This window comes from Hypanus sabinus, chromosome 12, assembly GCF_030144855.1.
Source record: "Hypanus sabinus isolate sHypSab1 chromosome 12, sHypSab1.hap1, whole genome shotgun sequence".
Taxonomy (NCBI): Eukaryota; Metazoa; Chordata; class Chondrichthyes; order Myliobatiformes; family Dasyatidae; genus Hypanus; species Hypanus sabinus.
Genome location: NC_082717.1, coordinates 20,606,241 through 20,623,817, shown reverse-complemented (window position 1 = coordinate 20,623,817; position 17,577 = coordinate 20,606,241). Strand labels below are relative to the sequence as shown.

General features: G+C 37.3%; 1 protein-coding gene across 8 annotated transcripts in view; it reads left to right on the top strand.

Annotated features, from left to right (window-relative positions):
* Positions 1–17,577, top strand: part of birc6 (baculoviral IAP repeat containing 6) — a 253,706-nt gene that overhangs the window by 84,251 nt on the left and 151,878 nt on the right. For 7 of the 8 annotated variants that reach the window (XM_059985630.1, XM_059985634.1, XM_059985633.1 and 4 more), the window contains exons 21-25: positions 506–653; positions 12,506–12,639; positions 15,849–15,983; positions 16,324–16,511; positions 16,789–17,091. In XM_059985630.1, the coding sequence (XP_059841613.1) occupies positions 506–653; positions 12,506–12,639; positions 15,849–15,983; positions 16,324–16,511; positions 16,789–17,091 (908 nt within the window). The remainder of the gene's footprint in view (positions 1–505; positions 654–12,505; positions 12,640–15,848; positions 15,984–16,323; positions 16,512–16,788; positions 17,092–17,577) is intronic. The other variant, XM_059985636.1, reaches the window with a different exon arrangement.

The window sequence follows — 17,577 nt, the reverse complement described above, 5'->3', positions numbered from 1 at the left end:
GATTCTCTTGATAAGTATGCATTTGTTTTGTGTTTATTTTTTAAGATATAAAATAAAAAGCAAGAACTTAAGGACCTGCTTTGGTGGTTTATTTGATAAGACAATGTCAAACTTACCTACTTTAAATTTAGCATTTATTGCTTGAACTTGAATCTTGTTCATCAAACCTGTAATTTTATAGAAAATAATTGTATGTAATGTGTCCTTGATTTGAATTTGCACTATTAACTTAAGGAGTTCCCTAATTGGATCATTCTATGTAGATGAAAAGGCTCTAGGACTCGATGGGTACGATAGGGTCAGATCCTGAATCAATTTACCTAATAACCCCAAATTACATAGAAATTCAGCCCATCGGTATTTGGCCAAGCTAATCTATGCCAATATTTGGGCTTCATTTATGCAGGAAATATTTTTGGTATTACTTTAAATAATATGTTCAAGTTCAATGTAAATGTATTTTTGTATTAGAGGTAAGCTGTGTTTTTTTTCTTGATGGGAACAGGCTCTGTATTCTGGTACTTTGTCCTACTGAACTATGTCAAGGATGAAGATTTGGCAGGATGTAGTACGGTTTGTGCTTCTCTTCTCACTGCTGTTTCCAAACAGCTACAAGATCGGCTCACACCTCTTGAAGCTTTACTTCAGACCAGGTCAGTAAAATAGCACCTGCACACTGTGCAATAGGGCTTGTAAATGCATGCTTACATTAAATAGATCATTATTGTTCCTAATTAATGTTCAAAGGTCCATTTATTATCAAAGTCTACACCTCTGAAATTCTGGGCCACCATGAAACCAAGAAAGAAAAGAAAGGCAGCACAATCATCAACCGCTCCCCACCCCGAAATGGCACAGGCACATCAACCCTCAAATCCCTCCTTCCACATAAAAACCAAACAAAATGGAACGGGCGCATTGACACTTAAATCCCCCTCCTTGCACTAAAAACTGAGAAGGGTCAGGCGAAAAAACACAGAATATATATTAAAAAAACTACAAGACTGGGGGAAATAGAATATCTGTAGTCCAAGTCCACATCCTAAACGCAGAAAACCTGGGTAATATTCTCTGGGCACAGCGACAGGCCTTTCTCTCTGCAGTACAGAGCAATCAAAGGGCAGGCAGCTGGTACTCATTCCGATGCTTTAATCAGCAAAATGGGTTCAAATGTCGGCTTGCACCCTGTCCCACAACCTGCCCGCTACGAAGTTCAAGTCAGGTCACTTTTATTGTCATTTCGACCATAACTGCTGGTACAGTACATAGTAAAATGCAATTTCTGCTTCCTGGAATCCTCGCAGACTGCAGAGTGCTAAAGTGCCCAAACAATTTCCAAGCTTTTGTATTTGCCTTGATATTTCAATCTCTCTCGTCATTTTAATCAGCGAGCAATGGGAGCTTTAATCAGCAAAATAGAGACTGTCTTTGGCTTGTATGTTGTCCTGCAGCCTGCCCATCATGAAGTTCGCTCTTGCTGCCTCTGCCTCCCAGAATTCTGTCGGAGACTGCAGAGTACCGCTGCATCCAAACGATCTCCAAATTGCAAATCACATGCTCCAGCAGTTCCAGAATCACATTCAAGGCGAAAAACTAATGTAAAAGACATAAGAAGTGAAATAGTATGGTTTCATAATCTGTACAGAAGATGTCAACCGAAGAAGTGTTGTATCCAGGTGCCATCTTGACCAGAAGTGCTGTTGATCAGTATAATGCTGTTGATGGAGAGAATATCTAAAGTTGAACTACTTAAGTTTCAAACACTCATTATCTTTCTTTTTGGACATAGCTAAATATTTAGGAAGTGAACTTATTGAAAAGTGGAATAAATTACATTTTTAGGGGGAACTAATTTAACTTGCAAAGCATTGAGATACAATCTGCTGTGAAGCAAAGTAAGGGAGATACAAATTGGTTGTCAAGTGGCATTCTCGATAACTTAAAAAATATATACCAGCAACTGTCCTAAGAATTGAAGGCGATCAGGTTTTCAACATGTTTTTTAATTTAATAGTTTGACAGTTGCTGTTTACTTATTTTGGTCTGACCAATATACAGGTGCTATAAGTTTCACTTTAATAATACAGAAATCTGTTTTAAAATATTTTTATCATTGCAGCAATTGTAATATTTCAGCTCATTTTTGTATTGTTAAAAAAGGTCTGTAAAATTATAAATGATCAGTTTGGCAGGAAGTTTCACTGGGTCTTTGGGATGTGATGCTTACAGTGAAGACCATTTTAAAAAGTCTTGTTTGCCGGGTAAACATATAACCATATAACAATTACAGCACAGAAACAGGCCATCTCGGCCCTTCTAGTCCATGCCGAACGCTTACTCTCACCTAGTCCCACTGGCCTGCACTCAGCCCATAACCCTCCTTTCCTTTCTTGTCCAAGTACCTATCCAATTTTACTTTAAATGACAATACCGAACCTGCCTCTACCACTTCTACTGGAAGCTCATTCCACACAGCTACCACTCTCTGAGTAAAGAAATTCCCCCTCGTGTTACCTTTAAACTTTTGCCCCCTAGCTCTCAACTCATGTCCTCTTGTTTGAATCTCCCCTACTCTCAATGGAAAAAGTCTATCCACGTCAACTCTATCTATCCTCATAATTTTAAATACCTCTGTCAAGTCCCCCCTCAGCCTCCTACACGCCAAAGAATAAAGACCTAACTTGTTCAACCTTTCCCTGTAACTTAGGTGCTGAAATCCAGGTAACATTCGAGTAAATCTTCTCTGTACTCTTTATTTTGTTGACATCTTTTCTATAATTCGGTGACCAGAACTGTACCCAATACTCCAAATTCAGCCATACCAATGTTTTGTACAATTTTAACATTACATCCCAACTTCTATACTCAATGCTCTGATTTATAAAGGCCAGAAGACCAAAAGCTTTCTTCACCACCCTATCCACATGAGATTCCACCTTCAGGGAACTATGCACCATTATTCCTAGATCACTCTGTTCTATTTCATTCTTCAGTGCCCTACCATTTACCATGTATGTCCGATTGGGATTATTCCTACCAAAATGTAGCACCTCACACTTAACAGCATTGAACTCCATCTGCCATCGTTCAGCCCACTCTTCTAACTGGCCTAAATCTCTCTGCAAGCTTTGAAAACCTGCTTCATTATCCACAACACCACCTACATCTGCATACTTACTAATCCAGTTTACAACCCCATCATCCAGATCATTAAGGTATATGACAAACAACATTGGACCCAGTACAGATATCCCTGAGGCACACCACTAGTCACCGGCCTCCAACCTGACAAACAGTTATCCACTACTACTCTCTGGTATCTCCCATCAAGCCACTGTTGAATCCATTTTACTACTTCAATGTTAATACCTAACGATTGAACCTTCCTAACTAACCTTCTGTGCGGAACCTTGTCAAAGGCCTTTCTGAAGTCCATATAGACAACATCCACTGCTTTACCCTTGTCAACTTTCCTTGTAACCTCTTCAAAAAATTCAATAAGATTTGTCAAAATCTCAGCTGGAGATGCTCATGGAGTGAGTACTGTTTTGGATTCGCTCCATAACCTTTACTTTTTTTAACCTTTGATCACCCTTATTCAGCTTATTTTCACCTATACCGAAAGTTTCCTTATTCATTTTTTTTTTTGGATTTACTGCCAAGAGTTTGTTGTGAACTTTTGAAGATATGCAAACAGAAATGTCTCTCAGGTCTAAGGGACGGGATCCCGGACGTAATCCGAACGGTAACGGAAAAAAGCAGGCTCCGACACAACAAACTCAATTAACTTTTGAATTGTTTATGGAGGTTTTGGATAAAAAATTTGCTGAACTACAACAATTTTTTAAAGAAGATATAAAGGCTTTTCAAGAGTACATGGTTAAGACGGATTTAGTAATTAAACAGCAACAAGCTCTTATTGCGTCTCTGCAAGAAGATGCTCGGAAGCGAGATTTGACTATTGGAAAACTGCAACAGGATTTAATTTCGACCATTAAGCTGATGGAAGCCCTTAAAGCCAAGAGTGACGATTTTGAGAATCGGTCCAGAAGACAGAACCTACGTATACTTGGTCTTCCAGACGGCATAGAAAAAGATGACCCTTCGAAATATTTTGCTCAACTTTTAAAAGAAGCGTTTCCGACAATTTTCCCGAATAACCCCCCTTTATTGGATCGGGCACATAGAATTCGGCGTCGATCACCGAGTGTTACAGACAAACCTTCGGTGGTAATTGTCCGGTTCCATTATGTACATGACAAAGAACAACTTATAAGAGCTTCTCGTCGAGCAGGAATGATTAAATTCAAAGATTTTTGCTTCCGCCTGATCAAAGATTTTAGTCCAGACCTTTTAAAAAGAAGGCTTCTTTTTAAACCGTTGATGGCTGAATGTTATGAGAAAAATCTGAAACCTGCGCTTCTATACCCTGCGAAGCTTCGAATATCTCCGTCGAATGCTCCACGACAGGTTTTCATTTCAACTTCAGAAGCGAGAAAATATCTGGAGGAGAACTTCCCTACTGCTACAGACACCAGTCTCTAATAAATGAGCGATTCTGATCGTGTAGATGGTTCTCGATCTCTTAAACCAGAATTAAAATCTGGTTATTGGTGTAGGTTCATCCTACACTTCATACTTAAGTTAAAGTGTGTTTGCGTCATATTAATTGTTTTGCCTTATACACTTTAATCATTTAACTACATATTTGTCTATTAACTTTGTTCCTTCGAAGGTATATTTTTAATTCTTTGAAGGTGAATTTTTCCTTGATTAAAATGGTGGTTTTTTTGGAAAAGATTTTTGGTTTTGCTTAAGATGGCGTTATGTTTATATTTTTCGCGTTTCTTCCGTACAATGCATCGCTTATCTTAGCTTAAATATTTTTTGTTTTGTCTGGGCCAGAGCCCGATTTATAAGTTTTTTTTAGTGATTATATTTTTATTCTTTTTACAACTAACTATACTTAGAAATATGGTTTTTATTATAGCGATTTTAATTTTTAAAGTTGGGGTGATTCTTTTATATATATCCTTTTTATATGGAGCGTTCTTCAGCTGACATGGGGGTAGGATTAGTCTTACTTTTTCTCTTTTTAAGTCATATTTTGGCTTTTTCTCTTGGGGGGTGGGGGGATGGTCTGTTTTCTAATTCTATTTTTTTTGCACCAGTTTGTGTTAGTTTTTTTATTTGGGCTGTTTTTGAACTTCAAATATGTCTGTGTTGTCGTCACTTCCGGGTCTTCTCACTACTTTTGTTCCTCTTCCGGGTGCATGAGTTTATAAGTTGGTTAACCCTTTTTATACCAAAGGGTTGATTATAGAATTATGGCTCAGACCATTAATTTTGTGTCTTGGAATACTAATGGTTCATCCAATTAAACGAAAGAAAATTTTCAAAGTATTCCAAAGACTTAATGCTCATATCATTTTTGTACAAGAAACTCATGTGAGGAGGGAGGACAAATTTTGTTTTTTTAGATTTTGGCGGGGTCAACAGTATCACGCAAATTCGAATGCTAAAGTAAAAGTTTCAATTTTTATTGACTCCTCTATTTCATTTGTTCAACATGATATTTTTTCGGATCCGAATGGCAGATTTTTGTTAATTACGGGTTTACTTTGTAATAAAAAGGTTGCTTTGGTTAATGTTTATGCTCCAAATGTGGATTGTCCTGACTTTTTTAAGTCTTTATTTACTTCTTTACCCAATCTAAACGAATATAAGTTAATGATGGGTGGTGACTTTAATTGTTGTTTAAATCCTCTGATGGATAAATCTTTATCTATTCAGACTTTACCTAATAAGTCGGCCACTTGTATTAATTCTTTTTTGACTGACAATGGAGTTTTTGATATTTGGAGATTCCGGTATCCTAATGACAAAGAGTTTTCTTTTTTCTCACATGTTTATCACTCTTATTCAAGAATTGATTATTTTTTTGTAGACTCTTGTTTTATTCCATTGGTAATCGGTTGTAACTATGATACTATAGCTATCTCTGATCATGCTCCGTTATTACTTTCTATGAAATTTACGGATACAGCTTCTAATGCTAGACAATGGCGATTTGACTCTACCTTGTTGCAAGACTCTGAGTTTATAAAATTTATGGAGGAGCAGATCGACTTTTTCTTCTCAACTAATTCTACAGATGATATTTCCTGCGGAACACTTTGGGACACTTTTAAAGCTTATATGCGTGGACAGATTATTTCTTATTCTGTTGGTTTGAGGAAACGTATCAAGATGGAAACTCTTTTATTGGTTGATAAAATTAAAGAGATTGATAAGAAATATTCGATTGCTCCTAGTAAGGAGCTTTACAAACAAAAGGTTGAACTTCAAATGGAACTTAGTTTATTACTTACATCCTCGATTGAAAATCAATTAATGAAAACTAAATCTGATTTTTATATACATAGTGATAAATCTGGTAAACTGTTAGCTAGTCAATTGAAGAATGCTTTGGTTAAACGTCAAATCACTAAGATTGGTCAGCAGAATGGGAATCTGACAGTTAATCATGATGAGATAAATAAGGCATTTCAAGATTTCTGTACCTCCCTGTATCAATCTGAATTTCCTCAAGATTATAATACCATGTCTGATTTTCTTGGAAAATTAAATTTTCCAAGGTTATCATCTGATGATCTTTTGATATTGGATACTCCTATTACGGATGTAGAAATTAAAGGGGCTATTTCCTCAATGAATTCTGGGAAAGCACCGGGTCCAGATGGTTATACAGTTGAATTTTAAAAATTTTTTTCCGCTACTCTTTCCCTTTGGTTAGGTAAGGTTTTTGAGGAAGCCATTAGATTAGGGAATTTGCCACAATCTTTTTATAGAGCTTCCATTTCTTTAATATTGAAGAAAGATAAAGACCCTACTAACTGTGCTTCTTATAGACCTATATCTTTATTGAATGTAGACTCCAAGATTTTTTCCAAGTTACTGGCATCTAGATTGGAGAAGGTATTACCCAAAATTATTTCAGATGATCAAACTGGCTTTATTAAAAATCGTTATTCTTTTTTTAACATTAGGAGATTGTTGAATATTGTTTATACTCCCTCACATGATACTTCAGAATGCATGATTTCATTAGATGCGGAGAAAGCATTTGACAGAGTTGAATGGCCTTACTTATTTAATGTGTTGGAGAAGTTTAATTTTAGTCCGATATTTATATCATGGATTAAATTGATTTATCATACTCCAGTAGCCTCAGTGTTTACCAATAATCAAAGATCTCCCTTTTTTCGCCTATTTCGGGGCACTAGACAGGGATGTCCTCTTAGTCCATTACTATTTAACATTGCCTTAGAACCTTTGGCAATTGCCATCAGACAATCACAGGATATTTTGGGTATTAATCGTGGGACAGATATTCATAAGTTATCTTTGTATGCAGATGATTTATTACTATTCATTTCTAACCCGGAGAAATCCATTCCAACAGTTTTATCATTATTGGCTCAATTTAGTGAGTTTTCTGGGTATAAGTTAAATCTTAATAAAAGTGAATTGTTTCCATTGAATAAATGGGTCCCAATTTATGGAAATTTACCTTTTAAATTAGTTAATGACTTTTTTACTTATTTAGGGATCAAAATCACAAAAAACCATAAAGATTTATTTAGATTTAATTTTTTACCCTTAATTGATCAGATTAAATGTTTGTTTACTAGGTGGTCACCTCTGTCTTTATCCCTAATAGGTAGGATTAATGCTAGTAAGATGGTTATTTTACCTAAGTTTTTATATATTTTTCAAGCGATACCAATTTTTATCCCGAAATCTTTTTTTTACTAATGTTGACTCTAAAATTTCTTCATATATATGGCAGAATAAAAATCCCAGGTTAGGTAAAACATATTTACAGAAGACAAAAAAGGAAGGCGGGTTAGCATTACCTAATTTCAGATTTTACTATTGGGCAGTTAATATTAGATATTTGTTATGTTGGTTGAAAGATGGGGGTGGATCTTTTGGCCCTTGTTGGGTGAGTTTAGAAACTAAATCGGTATCAGCTTATGCTCTGGGTTCTATTTTAGGGACTTCTCTCCCTTTTGCTCTTTCTAAATTGCCAAAACGAATTGACAACCCGATAGTTAAACATACTTTGCGTATATGGTTTCAATTTCGGAGATTTTTTGGGTTGACTCAATTCGTTTTAAATAGTCCTATTGTATCTAATTGTTTTTTTCATCCTTCCATTATAGATCAAGTTTATTCGGCTTGGAAAACTAAGGGATTACTAAGATTTTCTGATTTATTTTTAGATAATTGTTTCATGTCTTTTGAGCAATTATCCAACAAATATAACTTGCCGAGATTTCATTTTTTTTAGATATTTACAGACTAAACATTTTTTAAGTTCTGTACTCTCTACGTTTCCAAATTTTGTGCCTTCAGATACTTTGGAGAGTTTATTTGAATTAGACCCTTTTCAAAAAGGGCTTATTTCAAAACTTTATATTATAATTATGAAGATACGTTCAGAGCCTCTTTATAAGACTAAAAAGGATTGGGAAAGAGAGCTTAGTTTTAGTATTTCTAGTGAGAGTTGGGATAGAATTCTTCAATTAGTTAATACATCATCGTTATGTGCCAAACATTCACTAATACAATTTAAGGTCGTACATAGGGCCCATATGTCCAAGGATAAATTAGCTCGTTTTTACTCTCATATAAGTCCTATTTGTGATAGATGTCATTCTGAAATTGCGTCTTTAACTCATATGTTTTGGTCGTGTTCATTTTTGGAGAAATATTGGAAAGATATTTTTGATATTATTTCTGCGGTTTTGAATATCGATTTACAACCTCATCCTATTACCGCAATTTTTGGTTTACCAATGTTAGACTCACTGCATTTATCTTCTTCAGCCCATCGAATGATTGCATTTCTAACTCTGATGGCTAGAAGATCTATATTGTTGAATTGGAAAGAAATTGATCCTCCCACTGTATTTAATTGGTTCTCTCAAACTATGTTATGTTTAAATTTAGAAAAAGTTAGAAGTGGTACTTTTGAGACTTCTATTAAATTTGAAAAGTTATGGAGACCATTTATTCAACATTTTCATATGATGTAATATGACCCTGTGCCAAGTTCATTTGATTTCCCAGCTTTTAGCTTATATATTTTGAGAGGACCGGAAGTGACGGCATTGATGATTACTTATTTTTGTGAGATATTATAAACAGCCCCCCCCCCTTTTTTTTCTTCTCTTTTTTTTGTTTCTTTTTTTTTATTACTTATTAGTTATAGTTATTAGATTAGCTAGTTTTGCATTATAAAATTTTTTTTGTTTGTTTTGTTTTCTTTCCTTTTTCTGTTTTCTTTATATTATACATTATGAAATATTTAGATTTACTATGTCCATACATATATCTTATGGCTTAGGTCTTGGTAAACTCATATATATTGTAACAATTATGTATGTTTTTTTTTCATATGTAATGGAATGTGTATGTTGGTAATTTCTTTATCAATATATCATTTGTATTCTGTCCATATTACTAATACTAATAAAAAGATTTAGAAAGATTTGTCAAACATGACCTTCCATGCACAAATCCATGCTGACTGTTTCTAATCAGACCCTGTCTATCCAGATAATTATATTTACCATCTCTAAGAATACTTTCCATTAATTTACCCACCACTGACGTCAAACTGACAGGCCTGTAATTGCCAGGTTTACTCTTAGAATCCTTTTTAAACAATGGAACCACATGAGCAGTACGCCAATCTTCCAGCACTATCCCCATTTCTAAAGACATATTTCTACACTAACTTCCTTCAAGGTCCTAGGGGATATCTTGTCAGGACCTGGAGACTTATCCACTTTTATATTTCTTAAAAGTGCCAGTGTTTCTTCCTCTTTAATCGTCATAGTTTCTGTAACTTCCCTGCTTGTTTCCCTTACCTTACACAATTCAATATCCTTCTCCTCAGTGAATACCGAAGAAAAGAAATTGTTCAAAATCTCCCCCATCTCTTTTGGCTCCACACATAGCTGTCCACTCTGATTCTCTAAGGGACCAATTTTATCTCTCACTATCCTTTTGCTATTAACATAACTGTAGAAACCCTTTGGATTTATTTTCACTTTCCTTGCCAAAGCAATGTCGTATCTTTTAATTTTTCAAATTTCTTTCTTAAGATTCTTCTTACATTCTTTATATTCCTCGAGCACCTCATTTACTCTACGTTGCCTATATTTATTGTAGATATCTCTCTTTTTCCTAACCAAGTTTTCAATATCCCTAGAAAACCATGGCTCTCTTAAACTTTTAACCTTTCCTTTCAACCTAACAAGAACATAAAGATTCTGTACCCTCAAAATTTCACCTTTAAATGACCTCCATTTCTCTATTACATCCTTCCCATAAAACAAATTGTCGCAATCCACTCCTTCTAAATCCTTTCGCATCTCCTCAAAGTTAACCTTTCTCCAATCAAAAATCTCAACCCTGGGTCCAGTCCTTTCCTTCTCCATAATTATATTGAAACTAATGGCATTGTGATCACTGGACCCGAAGTGCTCCCCAACACATACCTCTGTCACCTGACCTATTTCATTCCCTAACAGAAGATCCAACACTGCCCCTTCTCTAGTTGGTACCTCCATGTATTGCTGCAAGAAACTATCCTGTACACATTTTACAAACTCCAAACCATCCATCCCTTTTACAGTATTGGCTTCACAGTCTATGTGTGGAAAATTAAAGTCTCCCACACTCACAACCCTGTGCTTACTACAGATCTCCTTGCAAATTTGCTCCTCCAATTCTCACTCCCCATTAGGTGGTCTATAATACACCCCTATAAGTGTTACTACACCTTTCTCATTCTTCAATTCCACCCAAATAGGCTCCCTAGACTCCCTAGAGCCCTCTAATCTATCCTGCCAGAGCACAGCTGTAATATTTTCTCTGGCAAGCAACGCAACACCTCCCCCTCTTGTCCCTCCGATTCTATTACACCTGAAGCAACGAAATCCAGGAATATTTAGTTGCCAATCACACACCTGCATGTCTACGGTAGTGAATAAACGACTGACATTTTAGGCTGAGAGCCTTTAGGTTTGGAAAGGAAGAGGGAAGATGCCAAAATAAAAAGGTAGCTAGAAGGTGATAGGTGAAGCCTGGTGGATAGAAATGAAAAAGGACTGAAGAGGAAGGAATCTGGTAGGAGAGGAGTGGACCATAGGAGGAGGAGATGCAGGGGGAGGAGATAGGCATGTGAGAAGAGTTGAGAAGCCAGAGTGGGGAGTAGAAGAGGGGATGGAGAAGGGAACATTTTTACCAGAAGGAGAAATTGATATTCATGCCATCAGGTTGAAGGCTACCTGTACGGAATATAAGGTGTTGCTCCTCCACCCTGAGGTTGGCCTCATCGTGGCGCAAGAGGAGCCATGGACTGATAGTCAGGTTGGGAACAGGAGTTCAAATGTTCTACTTTTGACAGATGGAGTGGAGGTGCTTGATGCAGTAGCTCTGCTTAATTAAATGTCAATTTGTTTTGAAATTTACTAATTGATTATGAAATTGTCATTCATAATATTTACAACATTTCATCAATTTGGATATGAGCTATTCACTTAAAACAAGAGATTTTACTATGTTGCATTCTTTTCAATCACCTTGTGCTTCTAAGCCACGTTCTTTTCTATTGTCATAACATGGAAAATCATTGGAAGTTCCGACTGGTATCCACTTAGAGCTTTAAACATTCTCGCGCAGGATCTGAGTAACTAATATGACCTGCTAATGAGTTATTGAGATTGCTGACTTAATACCTTACCTATGTTGTTTGGATAAACACTAATGCTGGAAAACTTGTTCAGCTTGATGTCTCTCCCAGTATTTGCCCATGATTCCTTTTAGGTGCTGTATCCATGAACTTTCAGAGGTCTTCTGGTTTCTTTCAAGTTCTTTGCACACATCTCATATAGCGAGGCGTGCAAACTTCATTTAGTTTGTTTGGGAGCTAAATTGTACATTTGCAACTTGATTGATATTCCTTTTAAATTGGGAGTCATCAGGCATGGATTAGGAATTAGAAATCTAGATGATTTAAAATTCCCTTTTCCTTTTAGCCTGGTGTTTCCAAGATAACTTCAAATATTTTACTGCTGTGTCTAGTATAAAAGACCAGTCATGAAGTTTACTGAATGGTTTAGAAGGTACAAAAACCTAAATGACCTTCTCCTTTGTATGTTTCCATTTAAAATAGAAATCACTAAAGCAAGGCTTTTAAAGAATTTTGTCAGATTTTAAGTTTAAAAAAACAATTAACTTTGATTAGCATTAATAAAATGATGGAAGAAGACATACATTATTTCACTGATTTTAAAATATTGGGCTTAATTTTGCTTATGTGCCCATGGAGGTAACATAACTGTATTAGTTACTGATTTTAAATAAGTATTTTTAATTTCATTAATATTCAGTTAGGTTAATTGATGAAACTGTTTTGAAATTTCAGGTATGGCTTATACAGCTCGCCCTTTGATCCCGTTCTGTTTGATTTAGAAATGTGTGGTTCATCCTGCAAAAATGCTTATAATAGCAGTGTGGGTGTACAATCTGATGAAATCGATCTTTCTGATGTATTATCAGGTGAGTGGTCAAACACTATTTCTGAAGCTGATAAGTGAATTGATTCCAGTGGAACTGCAATATGTTGATTCATCATTTTTTTGCAAATATCTTGGACAATTCTGATGTTCTAGTGACATTGCTGTGTTAGTACAAATGTCTGCATTGGCTTGTAGTATAAAATCTGGACTGAGGGAAGCCTTACTGCATATGGAAACTCCCGTTCACCACACTTAATCAACATGATTTTATTGAGTAGCATAATGGCTGGTGGCACAGTGAGATCAGTGCCGGCCTCGAGAACGGAGGTTCCTGAGTTCGATCCAGTGACAGACCTCTCCTGAGTGCGCGCTCTCTATCCATGCTGGGTTGATGACGAGCTCGCAACTTGACCTCGTAAAAAAAAAACACACTGCCACCTCCAGTTTAAATTCCAACGTGGAATATTGTGGGGGATCAAACAAGCTCAAGGGTCTCCTTCTGTATTTTAAGGTCTTCTACTCTACTGTGAATCCTTGTGCAGCTTCAGATTCAGTTTATTGTCACTTAGAAACCACAAATGCAATGCAGTTAAAAAATGAGACAACGTTCCCCCAGAATGATATCACAAAAGCATATGACAAAACAGACTACACCAGAAAATCCACATAACGTTTGGCAATCCCCAATCCAGAGTCCGGAGAGGCTGCTGCGTATTAATATCGTGCTACCGTCTAGTGCGTTCCAAATCCACCAGACAAAAACAAGACCAAAAACTAAAGCTGCAAGCTACAAGACCTGCACAGAACCACATAATTACAACATATAGTTACAACAGTGCAAACAATAGCATAATTGATAAAAACATTATATCAGTTGATGTTGCAACACATGATAATAGTTGATGCTGCACAATCCTGTCACAGTATAAATGATTCCACAGCTTTAGCAGTACCATAAATACAGTGGATTCTGATTAATTGGGACACATTGGGACCTGTACATTTAGACCTTCTTAAGTGGCTGCCCCAATTAGCTAACGTTTCATGGAAATAGTTAACAAAGTATAGAAAAGACAAGTTAATGCTTAACTGAGTAACAAATTATGTATTTAAATGAAATACAAAACAAATTGGAACACTTTCAATACTACTTCAGTATTATAAAATTGTATGAATATATTATAGTTATCAGTGGATCCAGTGCATGTTACCATGTAAATGAACAAAATCAGTGCAAGAACCTAATGTAGATAATGAACTGCCTTCATACAATTTTCGATGATTGCATCCTCCATGTCTCCATTTTCATTGTAAAATTCAAGATGATTTTTAATACCTTTTGAATTCTTCATGGTTCCTAACTTGTTAAAATAGTAAAATCTTCTCATTTTCACTGCTAGCCATATTGGCATCGCTAAGCTTGAAACTGCAGTGAGTAAAGCACTTCTGAATTGTCTTGCTGTTTATTTTCTTGTCAACGATCAGTGACAAAAACCACTGCTTTTTGAAGACAAGCACGCGCACACACAACTGAAAACACAAATGAGAAAATCTGCAGAGGCTGGAAATCCAGGCAACATGTTTGAAATGCTGGAGAACTCAGCAGGACTGGAGAAACAAAAGATGAATAGATTTAAGAGATGGGATGAGGGAAGGGAGAAACCGCAAGGTGATTGGTGAGACCGGGAGGGGGAGAGGTGAAGCAGAGCTGGGAAGTTGATTGGTGAAAGAGATACAGGGCTGGAGAAGGGGGAATTTCATAGAAAGGGATAGGAGGCTGGCCATGGTAGAAAGAAAACGGGGGGAAGGAGTACCAGAGGGAGGTGATTGGGAGGCAAGGAGATGAGTTGAGAAGGAAAGGGGAATGGGGACTGGTGGTGGGGGTGGGGGGGGTGCTATTACTGGAAGTACGAGAAATCGATGTTCATGCCATCAGGCTGGACACTACCCAGATGGAATATAAGGTGTTGTTTCTCCAGCTTGAGTGTGGCTTCACTCACGGCCTTGGATGAGGCCACTGATTGACATGTCAGAGTGGGAATGGGAAGTGGAATTAAAATAGATGGCCACTGAGAGATCCCGCTTTTTCTGTTTGGTGGAGTGTAGGTGCTCAGCGAAGCAGTCTCCCCATCTGTGTTGTGTCTCACTGATATACAGGAGGCCACACTGGGAGCACCGGACTCAGTGACTCACAGGTGTTGTCACCTCACTGGAAGGACTGTTGGGGGCTTTAAATGGTAGTGAAGGAGGAAGTGTAAGGGCAGATGCAGCATTTGTTCTGCTTGCAAGGATAAATGCCAGGAGCGAGATCAGTGGGGAGGGACAAATGGAAAAGGGAGTCATGTAGGGGACAATTCCTGTGGAAAGCAGAAAGTGGGGTGGGGTGGTGGGATGCTGTTGAAGATGGCAGGTGTTCTAGAGAATTTGCTGGGCATGGAGGTTCGTGGGGAGGTAGGTGAGGACAAGAGGAACTCTATCCGTGGTAGCGTGGCGGGAGGATAGTGTAAGACCAGACTTGTGAAATAGAAGAGATGTAGTTGAGGGCATGGTTGATGGTGGACAAAGGGAAGCCCCTTTCTTTGAAGGAGGACGATATTTCCTTCATTCTGGACTGAAAAGCCTCATCCTGAGTGCAGATACGGTGGAGACAGAGGAATTGAGAGAAGGGGATGGTGTTTTTACAAGTAACAGGGTGGGAAGAGGTATAGTCCAGGTAGCTATGAAAGTCCATGGGTTTATAACAGACATCAGTAGATAAGCTGTCTCTAGAGGTAGACAGAGAGATCAAGAAAAGGGAGGGAAGTGTTGGAAGTGGACCAGGTAAATTTGAGGGCAGGACTCACCGGTTATTTTCTTGATTATTTTTTGTTCTTTAAGATCTGGCCCAAATGCAGTAAGTGGCTGCCCTGATTAACTGATAGCCCAATTAATCAGAAATCACTATACTTGTCTATACGCTGTGGTGTTGCAGCAAAACAACAAATTTCTTGCCATACAGTCAGCAGTAATAATTCTGATTCTTTCAAAATCCCATCTAAATAATCTGAAAGGAACAAATATCAAATTAGGTACTGATCTTGGTTCCTTATGCGTCCCACCATTTATGTAGTTTAAATTGTTAGTGATGATCAGTGTTGTGTATAGACGGTGATGTCCAGTGACTTGAGGTCATTTTCTGGACAAAAAATATAATTGTATTTTAAGCCATGTGTCCATGTGCATGGTTCTGAATGTGTACTGCCTATGCAGGGAATGGGAAGATGAGCAGTTGTGGTGCAGCTGAGGGCAGTTTCACAGCTCTAACCGGACTTTTGGAAGTTGAACCACTCCACTTCAGTTGCATTTCAACGAGTGATGGCACGAGAGTGGAACGAGATGATGCAAGTAAGTTGATGCAGGAAGAATGGTCATGAGCTGCTTATGCTCACATTCTATCGGATTGGGATAGGTTATAGAAATGTAACATTTATAACTTGCATTTTATTTGCTATCAAATGTATTCAAGCTAACTATTCTAAGGTTAATGCTCAGAAAGATGACAGAATCAAATTCCATTATATTCTGTGATCAATTTAGTATGTTTCTGTGAGAAGCTTTGTTTTTGATATCTGAAATTTTTCAGGAGGATAAAATGTTAGCCATCATGTTACAATTTATTTTTCATATCAAAGCCTGGACCATTGCTTTATCTTAACTTGTGAAATTTCTGCTTTCCATTATGCAGTGACTGGCTTTGGCCTCACTGGAGTAGTGGGCGGGCTTACAACTGGTACAGTAGGAGAAGCCTCAACAGCCCTGAGCTCAGCAGCGCAAGTTGCTCTTCAGTCTCTGTCGCATGCCATGGCTTCAGCAGAGCAACAGTTACAAGTTCTACAGGAGAAACAACAGCAGTTGCTCAAACTTCAGCAGCAGGTGTGTAGTGAAATTGTGATGTCAGTTACTGATTTCTGTCAGTCTTCACGTATTTAAATGTTAAATTTTGATTTGTTAATGTAATGTGAGCATTTAGTTTTGTGGGTTGTTCATAGGAAAACCCAATTTTCAGATAGTTGACATGAGTCGTTGCTTCCCAAAACTTTAGATCCAAAAATCAAATTTCATTTTCCTTGATGTGTTCAAAGTGATAACTGAAGCCACATGGGCTGTAACAAAGTAGTTTAATTGACTACTCTTTTTTTAAATATAACAGAAAGCCAAGCTTGAAGCTAAGTTGCATCAGACTACGGCAGCGACAGCACCTGGAGTCGGACCTATACACAACTCGGTGCCTTCTAGTGCCTCTTCCGCACCTGGCTTTTTCATACATCCTGCTGATGTCATTCCTCCCACTCCAAAAACAACTCCACTGTTCATGACTCCTCCATTAACACCACCTAATGAGGCAGTCTCTGCAGCGATCAGTGCAGAGTTAGCACAGCTCTTCCCTGGCTCTGTAATTGATCCTCATCCAGTCCCTGTGGCCATTCATTCAAAAAATGCCAAGTCCAAAACGGTATGTTTGGAGTTATCACACTAATTTGTGTTTATCAAAACAGTACATAATTGAACAATTAAAAGTAGTCTTAAGAAATTTGGTTCAAAATAAAATGTGTACAATATTGATTGTTTGGAAGGCTACCAGTCTATAGAATCAATTTAATCAGTTTCTAGACAATGCAAACAAAGCATTCAAAATACAGAAAGGAGGAAGAAGTGTGGCAGTAACTGAAGCTCGAATTTTGGTTTTTGGCTAAAATCATTAGATTTGGTGAATGTGCTAATTGATTGGATTCAGTCTATGAACAGTAGCCACTGGTGTGTTATTTTCCCTCCTCGCTTTATAGTTTATAAGTACATCATTGGTACTTATGGAGTAATGTAAATAATACTGGCATTTCCTGACAAAGTTGAAGTAATGAACTTTGGAACAAAAAAAAAGGAATGAAGAATATGTGCTGCTAAATTGATGTTGAAGGAGGTGGATGGCCAGAGATATGTG